This window comes from Gasterosteus aculeatus, chromosome 13 (assembly GCF_964276395.1).
Source record: "Gasterosteus aculeatus chromosome 13, fGasAcu3.hap1.1, whole genome shotgun sequence".
Lineage (NCBI taxonomy): Eukaryota > Metazoa > Chordata > Actinopteri > Perciformes > Gasterosteidae > Gasterosteus > Gasterosteus aculeatus.
Window position 1 is genome coordinate 9,113,109 of NC_135701.1, and position 24,615 is coordinate 9,137,723.

The 24,615-nt window shown below is 42.7% G+C and overlaps 1 protein-coding gene across 8 annotated transcripts; it reads right to left on the bottom strand.

Moving 5' to 3' along the window:
* Positions 1 to 1,944: 1,944 nt before the first annotated feature.
* On the bottom strand, positions 1,945 to 24,573 carry agtpbp1 (ATP/GTP binding carboxypeptidase 1). 8 transcript variants are annotated; one of them, XM_040194748.2, is made up of 27 exons: positions 24,434 to 24,573; positions 23,013 to 23,071; positions 21,285 to 21,415; positions 18,567 to 18,634; positions 18,073 to 18,136; positions 17,688 to 17,834; positions 17,061 to 17,192; positions 16,787 to 16,880; positions 16,595 to 16,632; positions 16,166 to 16,374; positions 15,866 to 16,043; positions 15,583 to 15,624; positions 14,414 to 14,514; positions 13,817 to 13,933; positions 12,995 to 13,743; positions 12,571 to 12,654; positions 12,316 to 12,405; positions 11,967 to 12,115; positions 11,723 to 11,810; positions 11,146 to 11,290; positions 10,712 to 10,862; positions 9,873 to 10,053; positions 9,547 to 9,676; positions 8,832 to 8,963; positions 7,996 to 8,172; positions 6,779 to 6,930; positions 1,945 to 3,779 (listed from the first exon to the last, which is right to left on the bottom strand). In XM_040194748.2, the coding sequence occupies exons 2-27, from the start codon at positions 23,042 to 23,044 to the stop codon at positions 3,602 to 3,604; spliced, it is 3,759 nt and encodes a 1,252-aa protein (XP_040050682.2). In that variant the 5' UTR covers positions 23,045 to 23,071; positions 24,434 to 24,573; the 3' UTR covers positions 1,945 to 3,601. The 8 variants fall into 8 exon arrangements, with proteins under 8 accessions (XP_040050682.2, XP_040050681.2, XP_077943541.1 ...); XM_040194747.2 differs by having other exon boundaries at positions 1,945 to 3,782; XM_078087415.1 differs by lacking the exon at positions 15,583 to 15,624 and adding an exon at positions 19,560 to 19,697 and having other exon boundaries at positions 1,945 to 3,782.
* Between the last annotated feature and the right edge of the window lie 42 nt (positions 24,574 to 24,615).

Consider the following 24,615-nt stretch of genomic DNA (forward strand, 5'->3'; position numbering starts at 1 on the left):
ATAATTTACAAATACACTGCATATCTCTATGAATTCCAGCTGAAACACTTGAACTTCTTGCCATTGGCAGCATTTTTATCCATTAAAACATCCTTAAAACCACTTCTATTTCCATAAGAGCTTATAACGTGTAACTCTTTATTGAGGACTTCTGATGCTGAATTACAATGAGGTGACACACACACACACACACACACTGAGTTTTTCTATTCTTGTGTGCCGCAATGACACTCAGCCTGTACACACACGTCTTTGTAAGAACCGTTCTTTGTGGACTTGTACCTTTTCATTGGAGCCATTCTGCTCCCCAGTAGGACCACCAGTGAGCCGGAGATGCAGCCAAGTCGGACACTGGCACTAATTGGCTACGCTGTTAGAGACCCACTGAGCCACACTACAGAAACGGGCTCGTCAGTGTGAGGACGGAGGACGGAGGCTGGGCTTGGTGCCGGCATGAATGCAGACAGACAGACAGAGAGATACTTCTAAATAGTGGTTTGATGTTCTGATGAACATGAGAATCCTCCACCCAGCTACACACTCACACACACACACACACACACATGTAAAGTTTCTGTCCTCTGACCGGAGTGGTTCACTGGTTGGTTGGGGCTGCTGTTTGTGGGGGCGGCTGCAGGATATGGGTGATTGGGGGGCGGGGGGGGGTCTTTTGTCTGATGTACTTCAGCTGCTTTGATTGACAGCGGGGAGAGGAAATGAGGGTGTGGGGCTTAGAGAGGAAAAGAGCTTTTCTCTCCCTCCTGCCTTCCTCAGATTAACATTCACGTCCCACCTCTCCAAATTCCTCTCGTCCTCCTCACCGCTTTCACTCTCTCTCTCTCTCTGCCACGTCTTGCTTTCCTCCTCTTCTGCATCCTTCTGACCACTTATATCTTATTCAGCATCATACAACACGTCTTCGGAGGGAGGACGTGCTTTTGCTGGCTTTTTGTTACTTTCTTCTCTCCGTGTTCATTTCCTCAGCAGCATAACATTAGGTTACTCAGGGGCACTTAAGCAGCAGAGGTACATCGCTAAACAAATGCTTATACAACTGTGCCACTGACGTGCAGTGATTGAGTGTCCACGTAAGCTATTGGCCCAGACATAAATCAACTCAAAGCAAAGCCGGACCGGGCTTCGTAGACAGGTGCCAATGATGTTGCGTGTTTCAGCGGTTAATTGGCAAGTTCATGTCATATTTTGAAGTAATCTACAGGAGGACGGCTTTAACAGTCCTGATGGCTTTTGTGAAGAAATGAAATCATTTCTGTGGCCGTAAACACTGAACTGAGAGCTGTTGCGCTCATTGAGTACAAACCATTACATCATCAGATTTTTTGAAGCCTCTTATGCATCTAACTGCTGCGTCTGCCTGGAAAGGAAAACATCACCGTATTATCGGCAACAAACATTTCCTTGGACATAAAAAAGGAATCATTTCCCCTTCTGTCTTTGCAGAGAACAAATCAATAGCTAAATCTCTATATGCATTTATATAGATGTATAAATACCTCTCTGAACGGGAAACCTCTCATTATACACATATAGATCCATTGATATATTTAATGTTACTACATATATTACATATCACTTTACTTTTCCACTATAATAGTTTTATTACATTTTGTTTTGTGACATAATTAAGTACATTTATTTCAAATATTAAAATTTAAGCTAGGAACAGTGAATTTTTTTTTTCAAATCATTTTTTCTTGCACTGTGTCTCTTTTTTGTGTCTTTCTGATGCTGCGCGTCTCTCTTTCTCAATCACTCTCTGCTTTTCTGCTGCGCTTGTCCACTCGTAACCAGAGCTGCTCTGGGGGGTCTTGGTTCAGACATATAAACGTATGAAGTCCTCATGTCGGTTTCGGTTTCTTTTTTTTTTTTTTTGAGCAATTTCGTTACGTGAAATTTAAGAATAATAAAAGGCGGCAGACCACGTGAGACATTCACATTTTATTTCCCATATCTTCATTTTCTTCATTACGATCAACTTAAAATAAATTTCCTCAAAACATAAAACAAAAGAAGCCCGACAAGGACAAACATAAATATAACAGCATATAATCACATTATTTCTATCACATTGAGGGTCAAGATCAGTTGCCTCCCCAGGTGTGTGAGCTGTGAGTGAAATCTAAAAGTAAGTAAAGAGCCAAGAGAAGGACATAAAACAAGGGAATGAAGTGGTTTAGAGGGAAGGAGGGAGAATATGTTCGGGAGGGGTGAAGGAGGGGCGATAATCAAATTGAAGGAAGAAACACACCGTAAGAGCAATGGCCGAGCTGAATAATGGAATAATTTGAACTCCTGCGTACACACTTAAAAAGCCTCATTTACATACAGGTTAGCATCCCGGGAAACAATACTGAATAAATTACAGAATAAAAACAGAAAACAATCATGCACCGTCTGTACAAACGTAACAAAGAGTACCTCATCTCCATGAACAAATGAAGAAATAATTCAAAGAAACTACGTTACACTCTCAATACAAAGCACCATCTGTGTTAATGCACCAGTCTCTGCTCAGCAAATCCACACAATGTACACAGAGATCTCAGGGACAGATAAAAGGGGAACTTAATTCCAGTACAACTTTAAAAACATCACTGCAACGCTACCACTAGCTTTGGACTTGACTCGGTTTGCAAACTGTGACATGTTGTAAAGTGATTCAATTTGTTTGTCGTTATGTTGCGTGTTTATCCAAAGTGCAAAGAGGGTTTTCTGCTCTCTGAAGCTCATGCGGATTGTTCGGTACTGCTTTTTCTCAGTTTAATACTGTTGAATATCTCACTCCAGGCTCTGACGAGTTAGTCTGTGTTTATATCTGCACTTCTTTTACACTACAGGGTTTTCCTTGATAAAGACGTGAACATTCTACATTTGAGTAATAGAAATAGTTTCAGTTCTGGATAAAAGCAAGGCAAACTGCACATAGATATTCTGACCGCTAGCACCGCGGCTGAAGAGGGAGGGGTCAATGGAGGAAGTGAGGTCACAGCTCACGTGTCGCCGCGTCGGAGAAGGTTTTTCTTCACCAGACCCTCTTTTGATCTGCAGCTATAATCATCCCGTTTAGACACTTTGTCAGAAAACTGGAAGGAAGGAGGAGAGCAAGGATGTCACGGATGAGACTAAAGAAAGGAAGGAAAATAAGTAGTGGGAGGGAGTTTTTCACCAAACAAGAGTGATGTGTGAGAGAAGAAGCCATCGTTTCTTCTGGTTGGGTGGCCTCAGTGTGTGAGACTGGCTGTGAGAAGCAAGTGGACTAGGGTTCCAGTTAAGGATCGGCGGTGACTGCTGTCTGCAGCTCTGGCTAGCAAGAAGTGAATCTCAGAGGCTATATGGTGTCTGAGGTCAGGGGGTCACGGTCCGTGAAGGTTATAGCATGACGGTGAAAGGTGAGAACATTCATTGAGCAACACAGTTGGCTCGGGTGGAACCCGGGAAAGGAGCACCTCAATGTAGCCGGAAAGTGTCTACAGGTGTAAATCTAAGCTTTTTATTCACAAAGTGAATCGGCGGACCTTCCCAGCACTGGCCCGGGTAAGGAGCCCAAGTGGCGGGTATGGAGGACATTGACCCCGCAGCGCTAGTCCCGGTGATTCGTCTCGCCGTCCGACAGTTGATCGAGGTGATTGGGATTCTCCTGGACTCCGCCGCCGTGCTCGTTTTCAGGCTCGGCGTCCTCATCATTGCTCTCTGCGCTGTAGTCTATCGCCTCCAGAAAGGACGGCTCATCCTCCTCCATCACGTAGGTGGTGGGGCTGCTGCTGGATAAGGAAATAAAAGAGTCATTAACTTCCCTTTGTAAGATAATGATGTGAATAACCTCACGGCCACCGTGTCAGGACTTTAGCGTCTGACTTGAGGACTATGAATACTCCAAATTACATTTCCATGCCTTATTTTCAGAAATGATAAAACGAATGATAAAAAAAGTGCATAGCAACTACAAATCTTCCCGTACATGTATAGTCGAGTAGCTGAATTCAGAGGCACCGGAGATTAAAAGCTCCCTGATTTCACAGCGAACACCCATCGGAAATGGGTTTCATGGCCCCTGAACACGTCCTGCCGAGAGGCCCGTTTTGTGAAGGCACATATCAAACGTCTATAAAATAAACGCCCGCGATGTTACAGTGTGCTATTGTATTCCAAATTCTGACATTTGTTAGATGTTATTTTGACAGTAATTCGAAAATTGATCATTTAAAAAGGATTTCACAAAATGTGACCAACAGCCATCACATTGGGCTCTTGGTAGTTTGAGATGTTTTTTAGGAACCATACAGAAGCGGCCGATCCTTAGCATAGTTAGCATTTTTTAAACTATTCAATGCATTTCCGGTATAATGTTCAAGCAAGCAATTGTTTCAGCTTTAACTAACAGCGAAACAAATTGCCATATTGCAAACTAAAACGATGTTAATAAACGTTCAAAGCAAAATACACTTTTGCAAATTAAAATAAAAAAATAATTAAATCTCAGCCAAATAGACGCTGAGCACTGTGTTCCGAACGGGACGGCTGTTTTTTCCCCCTCTGGGTCTTAATGGTTAAATGGTTGCTGGTTCTTTGAGGTTTTAGTGGCTTTAGTGGCTTTTTAATGGTGTTAATGGTCTGAAATGTGATCCCAGGGAGAGAGTCGATCCGAGGGGCTCAGACAATGATCTCCCACCATGCTCACCAGTGTGTGAGTGCAGCAGAGAGAAATTGTGCATCAGTATATGTACAGTAAATATGTGTGTGTGTGTGTGTGTGTGTGTGTGTGTGTGTGTGTGTGTGTGTGTGTGTGTGTAATGAGGATAGACCGAATATGTGTCCAAATAGATAATGAGAGTTGTGAGTCAACCATTAAAGGCCATTATGGAAAATACCAAACCCAATCTGTCCTTTATTTGAGTTACATCTTCTGTAACAGTCAATGGCAGCCATCCATATAGACAGTCCATCTCAGTCCAATATACAGACCCGTGTATATTGCGTTACAATCACTCATTACCTTTCTTCAAGTGGATAAATCTCCACATTGTGAAAACTCTTCCTGTCTTAGTTCACAAAACACACCCATGCCCGTATCCACCCATTTACTCACTCTGAGACACCCACTTCTTTGCAGACGCCTCCCAATGGCCCCAATATCATGGTTGTGATGACCTATTAAATGGTAAGTGGTACCATACCAAGGCCCACGCATAAAACCATAAACCGGGCATGAGAGCAACCAATCCCAAAGGACACTCACACAAAAACACTTTTGGAGTCCCTTAATGATCAGACACATAAATGATGGATGAATATATCAATATTAGAGTAGAGCAGGAGGGAGAGACTGGGAGACACCGAGAGATGGAGAGACGTGAGCATTAAGTGCTTTTGAGTTTAAAATAAACTGCTTTAACAAATCTGTAGAGGCGAAATTGGTGACATTAAAAAAAGAATTGAGAACTAAAGATAACCGTGGTGGTCACATCTTGGGTTTGGGCAAGTTTAATAATTCATTTGCGGTGTTGAACTGAAGTAAATCTGATCTGGTTGCACCGCAGATTTTTGAACATGGAATTTGGATAGAGTTTATTGACATTCAGTCAATAATAGCAAGGAAAAAAAACATATTTGAAGTACGGCTTCAAATAATAATAATAAAAATATCCTAATGTACAGATGGATTTATTTAGAATTTTAGAAAATATAAAAAATATAAATAAATGAAATATCTTATCTAACATAACCTTACTTTTGACCGACAGATGAGAGAAACAAAGAAACAAAAATCAATATGAACTCTTCTCCTAAGCAAACATGAGTGACAAGAATGAAGAAGAAGGTGAAGATATAGAAGATAGCACCGTATTGACAGGTGAGATTAGTATCTGTCTTAAAGTTGAACATATTGACCACTGCTGTCCCCTGAACGCACCAGCACCCTTCAGGGGATGAGGACATATTCCCAGTACGAGCGACTGTGTGAGAAGGCCGTGTAGTCATTTGCATGTTCCATGTGCATTTAATCCACACTCAACCATCGTGTTCACTGTGCTCCCAAAGATCTGTGTAGGTGTAAAAGGTTTAATGAAAAGAAAAAACTAATTTACTCACTCTTAGAGAAATAATGACATTGCTGGCAATTATCTATACAGATCCTCCTCTCACTCTGGAGCTTCTATTATATTCTTCACACATTAGCATCGATAGAATTTCAATGATGCTAACAGCGTCGCGTCATAAATAAATGCCTCCGTTAGTTTCCTGAGAAGTTCTCCAGAGGAGATCCGGGCCATCAGTGCCATCAGTGCAAACGGGGGAATGAGTCTGGCAGTAAAGAAGGTAGTTTGTGCAGCTCAATGAAAAACACTGTAAAAAGTTTACTGTTCTCCATGCCCGCGGCCTTTTAAAAAAGAAGAATTGTTTTTTAATAAAATTAAAATAAAAAATCCCAGTAGAAGGGCCCTGAGTGGGTCCTTTACACCAAAGTTCTTCATACAAAATCTCACCTGAGGGTCAGGGTGGGACCTTTCACAGCTCTGGGTAGAACCCTTTTTGAAGGGTCTTAGGAATAACCCTCTGAACAAGTTCAACTAAAAAGGGGTTTCTTGTGGGGACAACCAAAGTATCTCATATGGCTCAAGGTAGCACATTATTTAAAAGATTGCATATTGGGACGGTTACAATCTTACAATATCCACCATTTTGTAAGAAGAAACCTGCTCCTGTCACACAGCATCCATGTGCGTGTGACTTTGCGGCTTGGCACATTGCTACTAACCTGACCACTTTAGACTGCGTCCCAATGATATCGCTCTCCAAGTCCAGCAGGTGTTGGTGATTGCGCATCCCCGTCAGCCTTTTCAGCCTCAGCAGGGCCACACAGAACTGAGCTCCCATCTCCTCCAGCTCTCTGGTGCCAATCTGAAGACCCTACGGAGAACGCGTACACACACATCAAGGACGAATGCCAATGGAAATGTTCCCCAGTAGGAATTGTCACATACCGAGATGCCAAAATCCCAAAAACGTGCAGCTACAGTGTGGGCACACTTCCAAAATACAGCTAAATTAAATAAAATCAATTCAAGGTTCCAACAGAAATCTACTTTAAAATGGCTGCTGTAGTTTCTTTTGCTCTGCAGCCCAGAGGAAGAAGCTGTTGTCCATCTTCAAACGTCCCAATTTCTCAATGCTGGAAAGCAGTTGCTCAGGAAACTTTTCATGTAGAAATATGATAACATATTTCATTTCCAGGAAGCACACATTCAAAAGCACAAGCACTCACATTTGCAGCCCTAACAAAGTCTTCACAGGCCTGTATAATCATACAAGACACACACACACACACACCCCCCTAACCCCTGACTCAACCAAAAAACGTTCATGTTCCTATTTCCCCAGTGCAGAGCTAAGGACAACAAAACCTCCGCGTGGCCGCAGAGCTATGCAGCTCAATTCAATAGACATTTGTTCCTGCACATCTGGACAAAAACTTAAACAAAAAATGGCATCCCCAGACATTGGAAAAATGTATTTGGAAGGAAATCCGCTGGGGTAGAAAGAAAGTGAGAGAGAAGAGGGGAAGGTAAAGGGGTCGCAAGGAACGAGGGTAGAAGACAGAGGTGAAGTCAAGAAAAAGTGGAAAGGAGGATTGCAGCTCCACCTGCTGGACATTTCATCAGGTTCATTTGTGCACCTCCTTCTCACTCACAGAGGACAGAGAACCAAAACAATGTCAACCATGCAATGAAACCAGACACAATAGCTACGCTAATTATTTCTGTGTTTGATGTTAAATCTCTTTTGTTAAAGTTGTGCCTCTTTTCCCACACCATGTTTCATTAATTTGCATGAAAAGAATCAAATATCTCCAGGCTGTCCGCATAGTCCAGTCCAGCCAGGGATCTTTGCTGCAAGTCATTCCCAATGTCTCTCTAATAAAGCCACAAAAGGGTATTAAACTGCATGAACCTTCTAATGAAAACAAATGCTTACCTTATACTTTCCCTGGTCGCAACCGCACAGCGTGCTCTCCATGGTGTAGCTGCGCTGCACTCCGATCTCTCTCCATACAACAACACGAGCTGTTGACTCTTTGGAGCGCTCCACAACAAAACTGCAGCTGGCCATGCTGAAGGCCGGGGCGATCTGGGACAGGATCTTAGGAAGCGCCTGAGACATACATAAAGCTGTTTAAGAGTTTTGACGGCTGTTATCCACCATGTTTGCAGTGCGTTGGTGGCCCCCGAGCGACTCGTCCACGTGAAAACTCGGGTCTAAAACGAGCATCTTTATAAGCTTACTGCTAGCTGAAAAATACTTTTTGCATTCCATAATGCAAAAAGAGAAACCACCTGACCAGCTTGATCTGTGGATGAGAATAAAACGTTTTTCCCCACTGCACAATGACATTCAAGGTCAATTATTAAAAGCAGCGTAATAAAAGTAATTTGTAGTTAAGAGCTAGAGTTGAAACACATGTTATTGACTAAAATGATTTAAATTAAGTGAATGAAGGCAGGCATCCATTGCAACAACACAGAGGGATGAACCGGGAGCAAATGAATGTAATGCACAGGGTTGTTTTTCAGTCCACACACTATAATGTGCTGATTTACATAGAAGCTGCTCTGATACCTTAATAAAGGTGATGTCTTTGTGAATTCAATGCATTTATCATTCTGTGACTGGACAGTCATTTTGAAAACAGAGAGGAAGGTTGAGATAGCGGTGCTGCGAGAAGGAGGCATAGGATATATGTGTGTGTGTGTGTGTGTGTGTGTGTGTGTGTGTGTATGTGTGTGTGTGTGTGTGTGTGTGTATGTGCTCACTCTGTATCCAAGGTCCTCCTGTAAGTCACTGGACGTAGCGCTGATATTGGATTGCCAGACCGTCTCCTTCACGCTGCAGCCGTACATGAACACATTCTTCTTCCTGGAATGACCGTGGTAGTCGCAGAATACCTGTGCATTAATGTGGATGTGTACACACACACACACACACACACACGTACACACAAAAAAAGGAGAAAAGGAGTAAGATATTTGTTCTCTATGTTTGAATAGCTATGCAACATAATAAGATAGAAAAAATACAAATCAACAGAGACTGATACAAAAGCTTAAATGAATTCACTTCATCGGTGTAAAATGCACACTGATACCTTGTTATAGGAGATTTAAATGTCATTAGTACTGCAGTGTTACTGCTCATATTTTCAAAAGACATTTTCTTATCTCATTCTCAGAGGATAAACTGTGGCCTCACCTTGCTTTGCCTTGTTAAGTCATCACCATTTGTACACTAAACAATTTTCCTATGAAAGCAACATGGCATTATATCCAACATGCTGACACACAGTGTACTACAGAGGGCCATGGAAGCTGCTGATTATGGGAGCTGCATTAATATCTCAAGACCAATGTGGTGATTTATTGATGTGGAATTTAGTAGACATGCAGAGCGTGCAGCTGAGCACCAGGAATGGCACCAACATTAATAAGTTGTTAGGAGAGGTATTTAAGCCCAGCTAATCAGAGGTCATACCAGCGGCGCCCTTTGTATGTGTGCAAGGTACTGCAGCAGGCTCTTAGTGTGGTAGATGGTGGGGTGGAGCTCAGGATTGGGGTTCTGCCACTGGCGATTCAAATCCTCTCCACTCAGAGAGCAACGATGACTGCAGCAGAAGAGGGAGAGGATACAGAGTGAAAAAAAACAGCTGGAGGATCCTTCAAGACGAGATAGTGTTTGTGTTAGCGTTGAATAAAGCTTCGAACAACGTGCAGGCCCAGGCTCGGCAGGTGTATGCATCCTCAGTGTGTATACTTGAAATGAAGGAATGTGCGTTGATGTCTTCCCACCATTTTACTCACTTTCCATTTACAACTCCATCCGGGTTGAGCATGGGGACTATTTTGAAGATGTATGCCTCTCTCAGGCTGGCAGCCAGTGGGCTGGTGCCCATCAGGAACTCCAGCGTACCCTTCATTACCCAGCTAGCGTTGGTCTCTCCAGGGTGCACTCTGGCCGACAGGAAGATCAATGGACGATTCCCTGAAGAGGTAGAAATACGGAGAGTGCAGCACAAACTCAGGCACAAATAGAAGATTATGGGAAAGAGAAACCGATTCTTTCATTTCAGGTTGTCTCAGCTGAGAAGAAGTATCAGTGGATTACACTCGGCAGAAAACCGACTTAGGAACACTGGCATGCCCTGATACGCCGCAGGGCTGTTCTAATGTAGTAATATGCAATAGCAATGCAGTCAAATGTTCTTGCAAGGATTAGATTTTAATTATTGAAGCACTAGAAGGGAACATTTCCGTCAATTATTAGTGAATTTGTTAGAGGACATTTTGGGGAACTGTCGCTGAGCATGAGGGACCTTTAAGCAGAAATGATTTTGTTACTCCAATTTTCTAAAGAGATGACAATTAACTTTCATCATCAAAAATGAATAGATTAGACAACATAACAGCCATTAAATATTTAGACGTTATGGCCCATTTCCAATTGTTTTAGGACATCTGACAAAGACACATTTTGGACACCCACATCACTGATCAGGACTTTGATTTGATTTGAGTTATTTACCACATAGGATTTTAGGTCACTTGTGATAATCAACTCCGTATCAGAGAATTATGGGTACAAAACATTAATGGCTGGTGAAGAAATACAACTCTTCACAGATCTACGGTGATCTACTCACTGAACTGACAGATGTAATCATTAGAATTGGATTCCGGCATGGCAGTGATAGTGAGAAGGGGGCAGCTGTTTCCCCCCAAAGTTTGACAGAGGACATCCTGTCTCAGGTAGATCTGGGGGGTCCTCAAAGCCTCAAGTTTGGACAGGTGCATCTGAAAATACAGTAACATTATCAAACCTCAGTTGTACAGTAGCTTTAGGGCATAGTTGCTATCTATCCCAGTTTCTATGGGCAAATCAATAATACAAAGAAAACAACAGAGGTGACTATTGTGAGGCTGCGTTAGGGGGCCACGACAGGTTTAGCAGTACGTCTTTGTATGGAGCAAAACAATGTGGATAAGAGGGTGTGGGGGCTGTTTGTGCTCAGAGATATTTATACCACTAATGCTCGGGCTTTCTATAATACAGCAAACAGTGGAATTTCAATAATACCTTAAGAGTGGAGTAAGTATATGGGTAATGATAGGCAAAGTAGCAGACATCATCCTTATGGCTGAAGCTTGTGCTGAAGGTCATTGTATAATAGGACTTTCCTTTCTGACCCCCCGCTGCAATGGAGCTCCTCGCAAAGTGATTCCTAAGGAGAAGATGAGTCACGACTTAACGATGCACAACGATGCACACCGGTATCATCTACTGCAATTCACTACTACAGCTGTGCCATATATTCTGCAGTTCATGATGTTGCCCTATATTCTTTATACTGTCAACTTTCTGGTTCTGAGAAATTCAGAGAGGTGTAAAATTAAATTAATGTTAATTACTGAGGTAATAGTCAAAGGTGATGTAGTTGTGCACATTATATCAAGATCCGTTTGGAATATATATACATCACTAACACCTCTGTGACAACATCTAAAAACTAAAAAAAGGACAGTTGTATTGAATTGCAATAATTGACTGTTATGGATTCCCCAAAACACATAAACACATTAACACTCATAATAACGTATAAAGAAAGCAAAAGTAGTTAAGACTGCTCTATATGTGCATATGCTCTATATCTTACTTGTAATAACAGATGTCTGTTCCTGTTCTGACCCAGCGAGGCCTGCCACTGATCGCGTCCTGCACAGAGTACATTAGGACCTGCATGCCTACACACACACACACACACACACACACACGGTCTAGAATATGTGCTGTCTGATACTCAAGCCATCCCATAATGACTGAAATGTGTGTCAGCAATCAAAGAAACATGTGAATCTCCTGAAGGTCCGGTGGGAACGACAGGCTGATCTGCATCTCACCGTAGTTGAACTGGCTGTTGGACTTCTCAGAGTTGATGATGTTGAAGCGGTAGTTGGTTCCAACACGCATGCCGCTGACCTCAAAGTAGAACCACTGGTGATAGTGATTACTGTTGATGTCTGAATTCAGCACAAGGTCATACTCATATCTGGAGAAACACAACATCAACCATTAACAATACGGATCCCTGAAATATTTTGTTTGAAAACTAACTTCTATGAAATTGTTTAAAGTAGTTTAGAGGTTTGGTATAATAAACATTGAGCCCAGCTTGTAACTATTATAATAAAACTGCACGTCAAATAGTGTACCTATTTCCAGGTGACTGATGTGACAATTAACACTTACTTCCTAATTTGAACTGCCTTCCTCAAGTTGCCAGACTCAAACTGAGAGTTGAACTTCAGTGACTCGCCATTGTCTTCGATCACAGGACAACTGAAACACAACAATATGTGAACATCAGATGGGGCTCTTTGCATTGTGAAGGTCTCAGCTCTCAACATTATTTTAAAAAAAGGACAAACTGTAGCTTTTGTCGTAATTTGAGTCTAGCGAGCCTTGTGTCGTAGTTGCTTTATGTTTGCACCAAGGAGGACTCACCTGGGAATGTCCAAGTCGTAGACTACTTTATCCACGATATCATTGGGATGAATTAACCTCTCAATGTCCTGGAATATTTTGGACCTGCAGGATCAGAGCCAAAAGCGAGCTCACGATTAACACAATGTGTGGACAAATATTGTTCGATAACAAGACTAGTAGGAAATGCCTTTTCCCACTACCGTGACCTCACATACACAGGAAAGTGCAGCTCAAGTATAGACCAAAATGTTTATTTTAATTGCCGTTCAACCCCAGAATTTAAGCAAATGATTGCATTTAACTTTTTTTGTAAATGACAACTAGAAACGTACATACAAATCCTCTTGGCTTTGAAGAACCTCAAGTCTTATAACCTGTATACCCTGTTCCATTTGTATGTATTAACTATTTCCGCAAACCAGTGTTAATAAAAACGTCTCACCTCTGTACTCCATACACTCTCTCCTGAAGGGGTTCCTTGAATGTTGGGGCTATGTGGCCAAAGTAGTCGGGGTAAGCTACTTCAGCGTACTGCGGGACGGAGCGCGTTCCCTTCACCATCTCCACATAGAGGTCGGGGTCATGAAGCGGGAGGAGCAGCGCCGTGTCTGGAACCTCCAAAACTGCTCCTTCCCCTGCCTCGTCCTCGGCTCCCTCTGAGCCACAGTCCGAACCCCAGTTACTGCCGCCTCCTCCTCCTCCTCCCCCCACACGACGGGTAGCTATGCCCCCCAGGAGCAGTGGAGACTGTATGTGCCTCGTGGCATTGACAGGGGATCCTTCTTGTTTGCCTCCCCGTCCTACTTCCTCCCCTTTGTTTGGAGTATCCTCCGCCTCTAGAGAGACACACTCCAGCAGGTGGGCGAGCTCCTGCTCTATCATCTGGGGTTGAGCCGGAGGCCTGGTGAGGGAGGACAGTGCTGCGTGCGCCTCCCCTTTTCTGTCTCGGCCCTTGGTGAGGAGGATGGTGTCCAGTTCTAGAGGCGTTAGTGGAGCAGTAGTGGGCACAGAGGGAGAGTGCACGGTGTGTTCTCCTTTAGTGAGGCTGCAGTCCTCCTGACAGCTCATTATGGGGACGTGCTTCGGGGAAAGGGCTTGTGCTGTTGGCACTATGATGGGCCGAGTGGATCGAGTTGAGGAGAAAGACGACGACGTGGTCGAGGAACTCTTTGACGGCTCAAAGTTATAACCCTGTGGGAATACACCAATTTAGTTATAATACATGTTGGTATGAATGTACCAACATGTCCTTCACATGACTGACCTGGAAGTCTTCAGAAAGCTCCAAGAAGAACCTCTCGTAGACCCTCAACTCCTCGAAAGGACGTCCGGGGTTGTTTTTGGGATGCAGCTTGTTTAGGTCCGTCTCTATGTCATCATTCTGATCACAAGAACACAAAGAGAGAAAAGACGTAGATGTAAAACTTTAATGTGTGCGGCCTTGATCTTTTTGGGCTATTGCTCGCGTATGTTGCTCTCTAGGAAATACTAGATGGAGAAAACAAGAGTGAAAAGAACTACAGCTACTGAGAAAATTACAAAAGAGACACTATGTTCTTTTTCTTTCTGATTTCTTTTGATCTTCAGTTTTAGATTGATTTTAGAGTGTTTTGGAATCGTGCCTTGCTGAACTTCTTAGTCACAATTGGTGTGCATATCAGAAATGATTGACGTAGATGTATGAGGGTTTTGTCTGGAGAGTCATGACTATCGCCTGTTGGAAAGTTCGAGCTCAAAAAGAAAACTGACTTAGACCTGAATGCTGCACTGTCTCGATAACAAATTAGATACTTTGAACGCATAAGTGCAACACATGTCACCATGTGAAAAATTGTGTGCGCATCCGAGTGCGGCATATTACCGCGGCGCCTTGATCCTTGTCGTCCTCTTCATTCTCAGTATCGTTCTCTGTGTCTGCGTCCGTCTCCTCGTTATCGTCACTTTCATCCACCACATCGTCCACTGAGTACACACATAGATTAACATTACGGCGGACTGCTATTAACTTGAGCAAGAAGGGACTTTTTCCAAAGAGTGTATCCGTCTACCAGGAAGGTAGAACTCACCGAGTGTAAGACAAGAAAAGCTCAAATGTAAAGCAAAAAAAAAAAAGATGTGAGCAGCCATGATTCAGATATAAGAGAGAGATTTAGAGGAAAGGAGAAAAGACAATGTAACGGCAGTAGATTGTTTGTTACTCCATGGTCGGGTTACTGACATAAGTGACATGTTTTTGGGAATGTAGAAGCGTCAACACAATGTAGCGCTAAGACTGAGCAATTACTGGGCTGCTGTTTCCTATTGGGGCTGTCGAAATTGTGGCGCATATCATTGTATTATGGACCTGCTGTTTGACTTCACACTTTCCAGCAAATAAAATAAAATAGGAGGACATGTAGAGATTCTAAGGATCAATTAAGCACTGTCTACAAGTCGGATTTTGAAAGGACGTGTTTTATTTTAAATCAATTTAAGCCTGCAAAGCAACAAACAAACGGTTTAGTAGAGTAATGGCCACCTGAGCTGACTCCGTCACTCTCTGCAACTTCCACTTAGCCAGTTGTACGTGACATGCATGTGGAGTTCCTGCGTAGGTGCCAACACACTTAGCCAATTGCCGCTTATTTGGCAGTTAAATTTGATAACGCCGGCGAGATACACAGCGCTGTCGCAGACACAAAGAGCCCACTCCTTCCCACCCAGGTTAACACTGTTCGCTCTGTCACAGTTGTTTGCCCTATTTGTGGAGTTCCCACCGTTACAATTTAGCACCTGTTAAGAGGAGCGCAAATGGGGTCAAATATTTAGTCAAAAAGCCTGTGGATAATGAGGCAAATGAATAGAGTACAGCACAAATGCATAAGACTACTAGTGGGCATGCAACCACTAAGCAATGTGCAATAAGCATCTTTATTGCATGTGTATCACAAACACATGTTATATGAAGTTAGAGCGTGACGTGATTGAGAAAGCAGGGGTGACTGAGTCTTTGTATTTGGAGGACGGGGTTGTTTCTTACGTATGTCTTACCCTTCTTTAAGGGCCTGTTGCAGAGCTGACGATTTTTTCTTCCTGTAAGGCACATTGTGTGCAGCGGGGTTGCAATTAACCATTTATGCGGTTAAGGGATGTGAGTAATATGTGTTTGTGTGTCTGTTGTCTGTTGTGTGCAGGACTGAAACCAGGAGCCATGACTGCACTAAATTAAATGTGTCTGTCTGGCATCATCTTCATTAGAAAGGCATGCACGTACACTGCGATGTGCTGGGGAACTCTCTAGTGAAGTGGTTGTGCGTGCGTCCTGTGTGCTCACCCCCAGGTGGCTGGCTGTACAGCTGCGCCACAGGCCCTGCAGCAGGTACGTGTGGCAGCTGGTAATGGAAGGCTGATTTGATGGTGGGCAGAGGCAGACGGTTCTTAGGAAAACACTTCCTCATGATGAGACTCGAAGTGTTGACAAGTGGATCCAGAGTCCGCACCGGGAGACACTCCTGGGAATGAAATCACACAGGAAGTAGAGAGTAGGCCAGATTGTGTGCGTGTGAGAGAGAGAGTGGGTGCAGCACGTGTTACGTGTTTTAATTGTTGGCCATGCTGTCGCATTCTCACTCACGGTGGATGAGTTGTAGAGGATCCTCATGCCGCCGGTGTCTATGAACGCTTTCCTGCCGAGCTTGATGTTGGTGATGTTCCTGAGGCAGACAAGCAGCCCTTTGCGTATCAGCATGTGGCGATGCCGAGCGTCATTGTGATGCCAGTCCTGGTACAGAGCCAGCAAGACATGCACATGTCCACCATCCACTGCACGGCGAGCATTCGTCTCTGAAGGGGAGGACGGGGGGGGGCAGACAAAGAAAAGTGAACATGAGGGGGGCATGAGCTTTAAATCCATGTTGAATGATTATTCAGTGTGTTTGCTTTAGCAGGGTACAGAAAAACACAGTCGAGCACAAGCAGAGGGTCATTGACAGTGGAGGAGAGAAGGGCAAAAGGAAGCAGCACCAGTTAAGGATCACTCAATGCAAAAAAGAAAATGACTCACTGGATTTGAGGAGCGCTCCCAGGGCGTCCAGAGCTACCCTGTGGATTTAAAAACAAAGCGAATTACATACGGTTACACAGTCTGCTGAACAAATTTCAACGACAGATCAGAACTTTCTGGAAAAGACAAAAGCGTTGTGGCCTGTGGATGTCACTGGTCTGTCACAACACGGCATTCATGCCGGCTCATTACTTCAGCAGCGTGGTGTTCTTCTTGCTGTACGGCGCCACAATCTTGAACATGAGCTCAACCACTCCGTTCTTGCCCAGAGAAATAGCATTCACCGCTTCATGAAAACAAACACATGAAGAGGAGATAGCATTCAAAAGGTAGATATAGACATCAAATACCGCTGAAGCTTCATCAGTTGAATATTCTGTAGTATTTCTTGCCACTCATCTGATTGAACTTCAATAGAAAAAGACAATATTTTGAGCTGTGGATTTCAAAGTTAGAAATGACTTACAGTTGGTGGAGTAAACCCTGAGAACCTGCAGGCAGGGGAGAAGCAGCTTGGTATTCTGTAGGTTCTGTTTGGTTACGTTGACCGTGGCATTCAGCGCTCCGCTCAAACGCGCCTTCACTCCGAACTTTCTGTCTGCACACACACAATCATGCAGAGAATACATCACCACATTTGCACAGTGTGTCTGTGTTGTTTTCTTGAAAACACTAAATAATACGTCTAGAGAGCAATGTTTCCACGAGTTACCACGCCTTGCCTGTATTGTGCACACAGACGGACAAACATGCACGCAACTACACGGGCAGTCTGATTCACACGCTAGTCCGCTGATGACGCGCCAACCAATGCAGCAACAACAGAGGCAACAATGTAAACAATTATAAAAATTACTTTGCAAAAGGTTTGAGGAGAAAACTGTACTCGATATGTTTGTTAGATCTTACAATGTGTTTTGTCGAGAAGTACGTAACGTAAAAATAACTTTAGATGACGCGACGTATGAACAAAGACGCACAGGACAAGTGCAAAGTCAACAAATGTCCATCAATAAAACATTAGTGCCTGGCTAGTATATATGGATGTATATTGTAGTATGCAATCTGTGTTAAACTGAGATATCGAACCCACCTTTTGGACCAACCTTTGCAAGCAGTGAGTGAAGCTGCAGCATGAGTTCTTCACTTGGAGGCAACTCTTTACTTGCAGTTATCAGAATCTGGAATAATATTCCTGTTCCTCCTTTAGACACAAATACGCTGACCCTGCGACCTCTGCCTGGAGACAGGAAACCCCAATAAAACAGCATTTGATGTGTAAAACAGAATTCATGATGAGATATAATATTAGAGTGCCCCAAAAAACTGTTTATGCTTTTAGAATATATTTACTATTTGCATGTACACCCAAAATGGAAATGGAAATCACTGTTAAATTGCCCACTAAATAATTGTTCAGCACGGAAGTAAATAAACTGCTCATAGATGTTGGGGGATCGGGGGGTCACTCTACTCACCCACAGTCAGCAGCTCACTGAGAATGTACAAAATATTCAGAGTGGTCTGAACATCCCTGGTGTTCTGTCAAAGCCATACAAGGACACTAGTTAAACAACATGCAGGTGCATCTCCTGAATAACGGCAAAGTATGAAATTACCTCTTCAGACATTTTTATTTATTTTTTAATTCCCTCCTAGCTGTGCAGTCTTATATCAAATCAAACATGGACGTGTCCCCTGCACCGGGGCAGCGGTTCCTTCAAAGCCATTGATGCATATCTTACGTCTCTGCATGCAGTGTTTAAAGCAGTCTATTCTGATGTCTGTTGGTTTCTTAAAAGTGAGGGCACTACCCCTTCAAAAACATGTCTGAGGTTTAGGAATCTGCATATTTGCTTTACTGTTATTTAAATGGGTTAATACCACCTTAACACAGTAAGTATGAAATTGCCACTGGCTGCTAGTTAGCTTAGTGTTGAAGTACTGAAGTTATGTTGAAAAGTGAGCTGACCTCCAGTGAGGCCAGAATGACCTCCATGCCACTGGAGCCTTTGGACATCACCTCTTTTCCGCTCTTCTCTGCAACACACAACAAAAGAAAACCGACTCAGAAATGTGAAGATAACCAGGTTCAGGCTTCTCACGCGAATATTGAAACGACCATTAAAGGAAAAAAGCCACAGCGTCACATGGGATTAACTTGACACATGTGACGACCACCGTCCTGCGTTCCTCTTAGCTACAAATATTCTACTTCATTAAATAATTGACAACACAATAAATGCCTTTGACCTAGGTCAAATAGTAGCTGAGACATGAGTTCTCCCTTTATCTAAACACTCCTAACACTCCACAGGAAGTGACACTTTCTATAAACCCACTTACCACACTTACACAACTATGTGCACATCTGAGCATGTGAACAAACACTGGCGCTCATTCACACACTTCAGTGACACACGTGCTGTGACCTCTTGAAACATTCCTGTCGTACCAGACTTTTTAAAAGGTCTTCTAAATAAACTGGCATCTCAACCCTAAAATAAACAAATACACACACAAATATACAGACAAACACACATACAACATGGGACAAACACATACAAATAATAATCATGTATGATAATGGTTTAATCATTATGAAAATATGTGCTCGGATAAGAACTATTCATGAAGTAAAACAAAGGTAAAATCGATTGCCAGCTAATCGTGATCTGCACTATTACCTGTAGATGTTACCCATCAAGTAATTTAACCCAATACCCATCAATTATGTCCTTCTCAGTAACTGTAGATAACTGTCAGCCGTGGCTCGCTGCTCAAATTACTGCACATGAACTGAGGAGGTCGTAGACGTTGGACTGGTTGTGAAGTATTTAAATATTTAACATATTTGTTACAGAAATAAGTAATGTTATTGTGAAAAAACGATACACATCATTTAATGAATTTTAAGAGTCGGAGTCAAAATACCTAAAAACCTTTTCATCTTTCCGTACCGTACCTGGTGGGTCAGCGGAGAATCTCCATTTCATTACAAAAGGTCTCAAAGTTCACCAAAGCTGCGGGTGAAAAGATGGTTCACTGCCTCGGGGGTTCCACCATTTCCCTATCCATCTAAGGATGGAGGTAAACTGCTCCTCTGCAACCGCACCAACAACACTGAGCTTAGGGAAAGGACGCTGTGAACAGGGTAATCAGCACCTCCCCCTCCCGGAAACTCAACCTCCTACAGGAAGATGACATCGCTATAGGATACCTGTACTCGTGTGTAGCCACGCCCCCCCACCCCCTCCCCAAATAAAAACAATACTTTACATTAATTGAATATTTATTTGTATCAGATGTAGGAGTTTTAAGACGACCCAACTCTCAACTCCTGGCTTTCCCTTCACCATATCATCTTTGTTGTTTCTCTTGGTATCACTTGCATGAGGCAAGAGTACAGCAAAGCCTTTTTTGAGGTGTATAGTTACTGTGAAGAGGGTCACCCCCCCCCCTCCTGCCCCCTGACATCGTCACGCTGGTGCAGTCAGGAGATGAGAGAGGAACAGCTGAGGTCTCGTAGCAGACGGTGTCACAGACAGAAGCTTTGCCCCTCCATCCAAAAGTCGTGATGGATTAACTGCGGTACAAATTGACTTGGGAATTGGGGAGGAAGGAAGTAATGGAAAAATATGGAATTTTCGCAGTTATCTTCAACAGTTCCAATCTATACTATTGTGGCACACTTTTCTTAACCTATTGTTAAGGAATGGCTGCAATCAATCAGTAATCAACTTTTAAAATTACTGATTAATCTGTCTACTGATTTTTTTTCAGTTCCCTGAATAATCATTTAGTCTACTGATGTCCCAAAGTAGTAAAAAATGCACATGCCCATTTCCAAGAGCTGAACGGTTTGTTTTGTACAACCAACAGAAATATAAAAAGATGTTGATTTTACAATGCAATCAAATTGATGCTAATCCCATGTGATTCGTTGTAAATTGGCACGTTTGCTTGATAAATGCCAATTATCCCTACTGTTCGAATTCATGTCAGTTTGAAAAACGCCGCATGAATGAAGTATTAGTTAAAGAGCTCGAGCAATAATGCTCGCATCAGAGATTCTTCTGATTCTTCCTCCTTAGAGTGACGGAGAGGCATCCTGCTAAGCATCCGGCACTGAGCCTTCTCCTTCTTCTCTACTCTCCTTTCAAAGGAGTAATCAAAGAACCAGAGTTAACAATCCAAGCACACTTTGACTACTGGTGCACCAACCCATCTCTGGTTACCCAAAAGTGAACACATTGATGACTGGAAACGCACAATACAGCGCATAGCTCCTCCAGGTGCGCCTCCCTCTCCACTCCCAAACTAAGAAACGTTGAATCTCACTCAATTGTTACTTCCAGCTCCCTTTATAGCAATTTACTCATTTTGTATTGTGTTTAACTGTAGTGGATCATAATATATTTGGTATGCAATTAATTGACAGAAGCTCCAGTACACAATGAGACCACGTTTTTTTTCTGTGGATGTCGTTTTTTGAGCCACAAATGTTGGCAGGAAAATACATAATAAGGCTTATTTTTTGGCAAGCCAATTGCTGTGAATTTTGCTAATGAAGCAGTTGATCCCTTGTGACCCCCTACTGGCCAAATAACAGGAGTGAAGAGTCAGTCGTCAATGGCAGTCAATAAAACGTTTTTAAAAAGATCTCTCATTGAGTGTGAATTGCTCTCACCCTGTGTCTGTATGAGATGAAATATCTTTGCAGTGACCTGTCTCGCTGTTTCGACATCCCTCATCATGGCTTCTCCATTCATCCTCTCTAGTTGGCCCAGGAGCATCAGAACTTTGGAGTTACTGGGAACGCTGGAAACACAGAAACATTTTTACCACATGTGTTAGGAACATATCTAGCAGACAACCTATTGAGAAGTAAACTCCTGTAGAAAGAAAACTTAAAAATATATACATTATTGATCTAGAAAGGAGATATATCAGCGTAAGCATCACACGCTGCATCATGATGATGCATTTACACGCATGTGGATGCTTTAATACATAAGCATGTGCCTAAAGGAAATAAATCTGCAATGAGTTTCTGCTCTATGCCAAGGATCAGAAGGATTAGAATGATGGACCAGTTTCCCTTCATCCAGCACCGAGTGGCACTGGAGAACCAACATAAAGCAGCCCATGAAATGTGTAAATGCTCTTATTTTACCACAGTGAGTCAAATGTCTTTGCCAAAATATTAAAAATAACCCTTTATGGAATATAATGTAACAGCAAAACAAACACAAGCAAGCCATGTTTATTTACAAATTGAAGATCTGTAACTGCACACAATTATTTAATTAATTTTACTGAAGACGAGGGGTTTCTGGGATAGTGACCCATCCCCCATTTATAATCTTAGCTCAGTGCCGCTCAGCTGGATACACAAGGTCAAAGGTCCGATGTTGGTGCAGCAACAGCAAACATGGGAAAGAAATCCAAACTCTGATACTGTACCCAGTGGACCAGAGTTTTTGATATGTCCTTATAAAGACACAGAGACAGACTGTGTGTGTGTGTGTGTGTGCATGTATGTGGGTGTCTGTTGGAGAAAAAAGTAGAAAGAAAAGGGGAAATAATGAATAAAGAATTGTGTAACTCTGGACGAAGGAAAACCTACTGAAGCAGAAGTCATGACTAAATAAACACACTGCAAAATTCACAATTGACAAATGAATAGACAGACAAAAAAATGAACAAATCTATATTTATTAGGGCTGGGCACGTTAACGCCTAATGAATATGTTATGTAGTGATCCATTAATGCAGACAATGATTTGAACAGCATTTCTTTTATTTCTGAGCATTGAGAGGGGCTTAACACCGCTGCACACATATACTGAGAAAATGGAGAAAGGTACTGAACTTTAAAATGGACATTTTCACTTAAAATCTACCAGACGGAGTAGGTGTTTGTAACCATTGTAAACCGGACGTATCTGATCATCGGAGTAGTACGAGCGAGAGCTTTTTCCCAAAAGCTACTTCTGCTAACATTACTTTAAAATAAAAGCATGCAATACACATATACAGTTTTAATGTATTATTGAATTTTGCGCATAATGGAATTGAATAATCAAGTTCATTTTCTTCATCTTTGCCCAGCACTAATATTTACACTTCATCAGTGAAAATCTTTTTGTCTATGTAAATGAATGTGTTTGTCTTCAGGAATCAGGAAACGTTTATTACCAAAATATGTCAGACATACAAGGAATCTGACTTGGCGATTTGTGCATAGCAGCAGACAGTTAGACAATGGACAACAAGACAGATAAGACAACATAGTGCAAGAGGAATAAAATAAAATACAATGTTGTGGATTAGTATATAAGACTATGTGTTAGTTTTAAAATAAAGGAATAAAGTTTAAAAAAAGTTCAAATGTTCAAATGGCAGAGCAACTCACCCCTTCTCTGTGGCCATTTTGGGTTTGTTCATTTTTACCACTTCAACATTTCACGTCATCTGCAGGAGAAAAAAAATAAAGACTTTGCTAACAAAACAAAAAAAGGACAAGCATGCATTTTAGAATAGAGCACGATAAACCTTTGCCCATTGCGCCAAAAGAGATTCCAGTGAAATCCCTGCGCTGTAATCTCAGGCTTTAGCCCATCCTGCAACTATGCAACAAAAAAAACAAAACAGACGGCAATCACGCTAAACTTTGTACTGTAGCTGTGAATGTGATGAACTGCACATACAAGTTAGCCCTGTGAACAACTGGTGAAAACGTCCAGGGTGTGCTGGGAATACCCACAGCAGCAGCGGGACGGCTCACATTGGCTTACTATCAGATGTACAGGACCGGCTGACAGATTTTACACTAAACAAAGAGGCCGCCCCACATGCTGCATATCTCAAATGTCTGGAGACAACAGCACCACAGATAAGGTCAGGTGAACACAAAAAAACAATGAATACAGCACCAACATTCAGCTGCAATGCATAATAAAAATGCGTTATTCAGCGGAAATGGGAGTAAATGAATACAGCAATGGTACAATGACTTTCCAGAGGTCTCTCTAAATTACATTTAAACAGTAAATACAATGGCATGTAAGATAAGATAAGCCATAAATAATGCTGCCGTAAAGGTAAAGCCATTATTATTATTACACGGTCTTAACAATGTTAGGTGTGCCAACATGACACATTACATTTTGTAATAAATTTTGTTTTGTAATAAACACACAATTGCTAGAAAAAGGACCGGTTGAATGATTTTTTTTAAATAAAAAAATAAAGAAACGTATAACTAGGCGGGCTGACCTAAATTCAGGCAAGTCAGGCTTTCCCAAAACTTACAGAGCAGGAATGCAAACGAGACACGGGACATTTACACACGAGCACACCGGAGGACGCTCCTCGGGTCATAAAGAGACTCGTGCGTTGTGGATAATCTATTTCAAGCTCTCTACAAGGCAGTTGTTAAACTGACACGTTTTGGAGGCCGGCGAACGCGGGACAGATGGTGGCCTGTCCACAGCAACTCCCGACGGGACATGTCTCCTTCCACCAAGCAGCATCCGAAATCCACCCATAAAACACGCGGCTGTCAAAAGCCCACGAGGACATTTGGGTCGGTCACTCGTCAGCCTGGTACACGGCGGGGCAAGGCTGTTTTAAAGGATGCTAAGTTAGATAACCTAGCTGGGACTCGAGAGGCTGCTCTCCGCTGCACCTGCTGCACTAGTCACTCAATAGCGGCCGCCCGACCGCTGCAGCGGACAAGCTAACGGAGAAATATGCTAACAATAAAGCGCGCACGGGCGACATTAGCCACCGATAAACATGCATAAGACTAACAACAACGAGGGCTATACGAACCTATCTTGAATTGAATTGCTGTTCCATACAGGGTGGACCAAGACCGAGATAAGGGGGGGCAGCCTACTGTTCGCCGGAGCGTTGTCTGTAACGCCCTGATGATGTTGTGATGAGACTAGTCCCAACTGTCAGACGAGCCGTCGGCGGGCAACGCGAGATCACGCTTCTCTGCGTGGTTTTAG

Coding starts and splice junctions, on each gene's coding strand:
- agtpbp1 (XM_040194747.2), bottom strand. CDS start 23,044: ATGAACAAACCCAAAATGGCCACAGAGAAGGG. Junction 16,881..17,060: donor CAGGGTTTACTCCACCAACT/GTAAGTCATTTC, acceptor GTTTTCATGAAG/CGGTGAATGCTATTTCTCTG. Junction 16,044..16,165: donor TCCTCTACAACTCATCCACC/GTGAGTGAGAAT, acceptor TTTCATTCCCAG/GAGTGTCTCCCGGTGCGGAC.